Raw genomic sequence first — 3,507 nt, 5'->3', positions numbered from 1 at the left:
CTAACCTCTATAAGAAATGCGAACATGAATAAAAAAGGAACAGTTCGAGTAGTATCTACAAATATTACCGAAAACATTGTTAAAATACTCCTACGAGAGAGTTTTATTGAAAGTGTTCGAAAACATCAGGAACGTAACAGATATTTCTTGGTTTCAACTGTGCGACATCAAAAGAGAAAGACTAGAAAAGAAATATATAGAACAAGAACCTTTTTAAAGCGTATCAGCGGGGGTTCCGCTGAGAGCAAAGCTCAACAAGCCTAGAAAAAACATAAAAGACAGCGGACGAGCCGCGGCAGCAAGAGATGTATAGACCATGCCAATGTATCTTAATTTTGTCACAAATATAATGCTTAGACCAGCGACAACTATTTTTGTGTGTATCCATGTTAAATATATTATATAGACCATGGCAAATTTTGTTTAACAACCCATGGCAAAATCTTCATATACTATTTTTTTTAGTTTTTCGTGGAAACACTAAAAATCTGACGTTTTTCGTGTCAATTTATATCAACACGATGATGGCAAATTTAGTTTGTAAGCACGGAAATTTTCTGACCAAAAAATGAACTGGGGCGGATTTGCCATGTTCCCCAACTAAACTTGACATCTTCGGAGAACATAATTTGCCATGTACACGAATTTAGTTTGTAGTGGAGTCTTTTTTTTTAGCACAATGGCAAGTAGGTCCATACACATCCTGGCATTTGTACTGTATATGGCTTGTCATATTGTTTTTTTAGTTGGGTATCATGGCACATTTCTCTTCTTTACCAACATGACAAATTTACTTTTTTGTTGGAACATGACTTTTTTACTTTATGCACCATGGAAATTTTACTTTGTGTATGATGGAAAGCTTCATTTTTTAATCATGTCAACTTTATTTTTCTGACCATGGCAAATTTTATTATTTTTTCCAGAGAAAATTTTATATTAAGACCATGACAAATTTATATTGGGACTTTGGCAAGTTTCTTTTTATTAAACCATGGATTTTCTTACTAGTTGGACCGTGGCCATTTTATTTTTAGACCATGGCATATTTATTTCATGTATGATGGCAATTTATTTTTATAAAATGTGTCAACTTTTTTTTGTCTAACCATGGAAAAATCCTTTTTGAACATGGAAAATTGTATATTACAACCATGCAAAAAAATTGGACCATGGCATTTTGTACTAGTTTGACCATGGTCGTTTTATTTTTAGACCATGTCAAGTTTAATTCGTGTACGATTGCAAATTTCTTTTTCTAGATCATGTCAACTTTATTTTTTTCTGACCTTGGTAAATTTTACTTTTCAACATGCCAAATTTTATGTTCCGACCATGGCAATTTTTTTGGTGTAAAAACCATGGAAATTTTATATTTTTGCCGTCATTTTTAGACCATGGCAACTTTGGTTCTTTAATAATTTTTGTCAATTTTCATTTTGTTTTTCTTAGATGTGGCAGATTTCTGGTTCCCCATGCACGTCAATTTGTAAATTTTTATACTATATGGCTTGAGTTGGCCGAGGGTGGAAGCTGGCAAACTGGTAAACGGTTGCTTTTCCTCTCCTGTAAGCGAAAATACAGCCGACCATGCGAGTGAAGTCGAGACGCCACCATCGCAACCAACCTGCGAGTGAATTTGAAATGCCACCATAGCTAGCTTGTCCTCCATTAATTCCCCACCAGCCGCCTACGTAGTTAAGACTTAAGAGGAGCAGCCGTGTATGTAGCGCGTGCGTGCGTCCTCTTCCGTCCTCAGCAGTCGATGGCGGAGGAACAGCGAGCTGCGGCCGAGAGGCGAGCACGGCGCAAGCTGCTGTTCGCCGTCCCCATCATTCCGATCGTCTTGTTCATCGTCGGCTCATGCGCGCTCTTCTTGTTCGCGGCCGACCTCCCGCGCATCCGCATCGAGTACGCCTGCCTCAATGGCGCCCGTGACGCTCCGCCCACGAATTCGAAGGAGCCGCCGGAGGCCGTGGTGGTGCAGACTGTTCGCGGCGAGGAGGAGCAACGGCTGCGCCAGCTGAGCGACCGGCCGTACTCGCTCGGCCCGAACGTGGCCGACTACGACGCCCGCAGAGCGGCCTGGCTGGCCGCGCACCCTGGGTTCCCGGCCATGGTCGCGCCGGGGCGGCCCCGGGTGCTCGTGGTCACCGGGTCGTCGCCGCGCCGGTGCACGGAGGCGGAGGGCGACCACGTGCTCCTCCGCGCGTTCAAGAACAAGGCGGACTACTGCCGCGTGCACGGGCTGGACATCTTCTACAGCAACGCGGTGCTGGACGGCGAGATGACGGGGTTCTGGACGAAGCTGCCGCTGCTGCGCGCGCTGATGGTGGCGCACCCGGAGGCGGAGCTGCTGTGGTGGGTGGACTCGGACGCGGTGTTCACCGACATGCTGTTCGAGCCGCCGTGGGGCAGGTACGCCGGCCACAACATGGTGCTCCACGGCTGGGACGGCGAGGTGTACGGCGCCAGGAACTGGCTCGGCGCCAACACCGGCAGCTTCGTGCTCCGGAACTGCCGGTGGTCGCTGGACCTCCTGGACACGTGGGCGCGCATGGGGCCGCGCGGCCCGGTGCGCGACCGGTACGGGAGGGTCTTCGCGGAGGCGCTGTCGAACCGGGCGGCGTGGGAGGCCGACGACCAGTCGGCGCTGGTGTACCTGCTGGCGACGGAGCGTGGCCGGTGGGGGGAGAAGGTGTTCCTGGAGAGCGCCTACCACCTGCACGGGTTCTGGGAGGAGATCGTGGGCCGCTACGAGGAGATGCGGAGCAGGTGGCGGCCGGGGCTCGGCGACCACCGGTGGCCGCTGGTGACGCACTTCGTCGGGTGCAAGCCGTGCGGGGAGCCAGGCGCGACCTATGATGCAGTGGCGTGCCGTGAGGGCATGGAGCGCGCGCTCAACTTCGCGGACGACCAGATACTCGGCCTCTACGGGTTCCAGCACGAGTCGCTGGGCACCACGGCCGTGCGGCGCGTCAGGAACGACACCGGACGGCCGCTGGACGACGATGACGAGGAGATCGGCAGGCTCCTGCACCCAGAGTTCAGGGCCGCCAAGGAGAAATGATGTTCTACCATGCCGGGATATCCGGTGCATGGCTAAGCCATCCATTTCTTGGAGATTCGGATACATGCAAATCTGGCCCGCTGTATTCACCTTATATATTGCCTATCCAATTGAATTTCGAAAGTGCTTTTTTTTTTTTGAAATGGAGGAGGACCCCCGGCCTCTGCATCTGGACGATGCATGCAGCCACTTTATTAATTATTCATACAAGACCATACAAAGTCATACAACAGTAAGACTGAAGCCACCGTCTAGGCAACAAAAGTGTCGCTACTCCTATCCAAGTGATGAAGGGATGCTGATAGTCTGGGCCTAGTACCAAACACACCTCGCAGCCAAACCTACCATCTAAGACCTGAGGTCCCAACCAGGACACCTGCCGGGTATGGGCCACCTACCGGTCCGACGCACTTCTCAACCAGGACGCCTAACGGGTC

At 50.1% G+C, this 3,507-nt stretch overlaps 1 protein-coding gene across 1 annotated transcript; it reads left to right on the top strand.

The window, feature by feature from the left end:
• The first annotated feature begins 1,599 nt into the window (after window positions 1-1,599).
• On the top strand, window positions 1,600-3,213 carry LOC123160565 (probable glycosyltransferase 4). Its single transcript, XM_044578368.1, has one exon. It carries the CDS (start codon window positions 1,766-1,768, stop codon window positions 3,068-3,070), a length of 1,305 nt encoding a protein of 434 aa, XP_044434303.1. The 5' UTR covers window positions 1,600-1,765; the 3' UTR covers window positions 3,071-3,213.
• The last annotated feature ends 294 nt before the right edge of the window (window positions 3,214-3,507 follow it).

The sequence above is a fragment of the Triticum aestivum genome, chromosome 7B (assembly GCF_018294505.1).
Source record: "Triticum aestivum cultivar Chinese Spring chromosome 7B, IWGSC CS RefSeq v2.1, whole genome shotgun sequence".
NCBI classification, from domain to species: Eukaryota; Viridiplantae; Streptophyta; class Magnoliopsida; order Poales; family Poaceae; genus Triticum; species Triticum aestivum.
This window is presented reverse-complemented; position numbering and strand designations above follow the sequence as displayed.

Bases quoted from the DNA above. Each gene is read 5' to 3' on its own strand.
- LOC123160565 (XM_044578368.1), top strand. From the start codon at position 1,766: ATGGCGGAGGAACAGCGAGCTGCGGCCGAGAGGCGAGCACGGCGCAAG.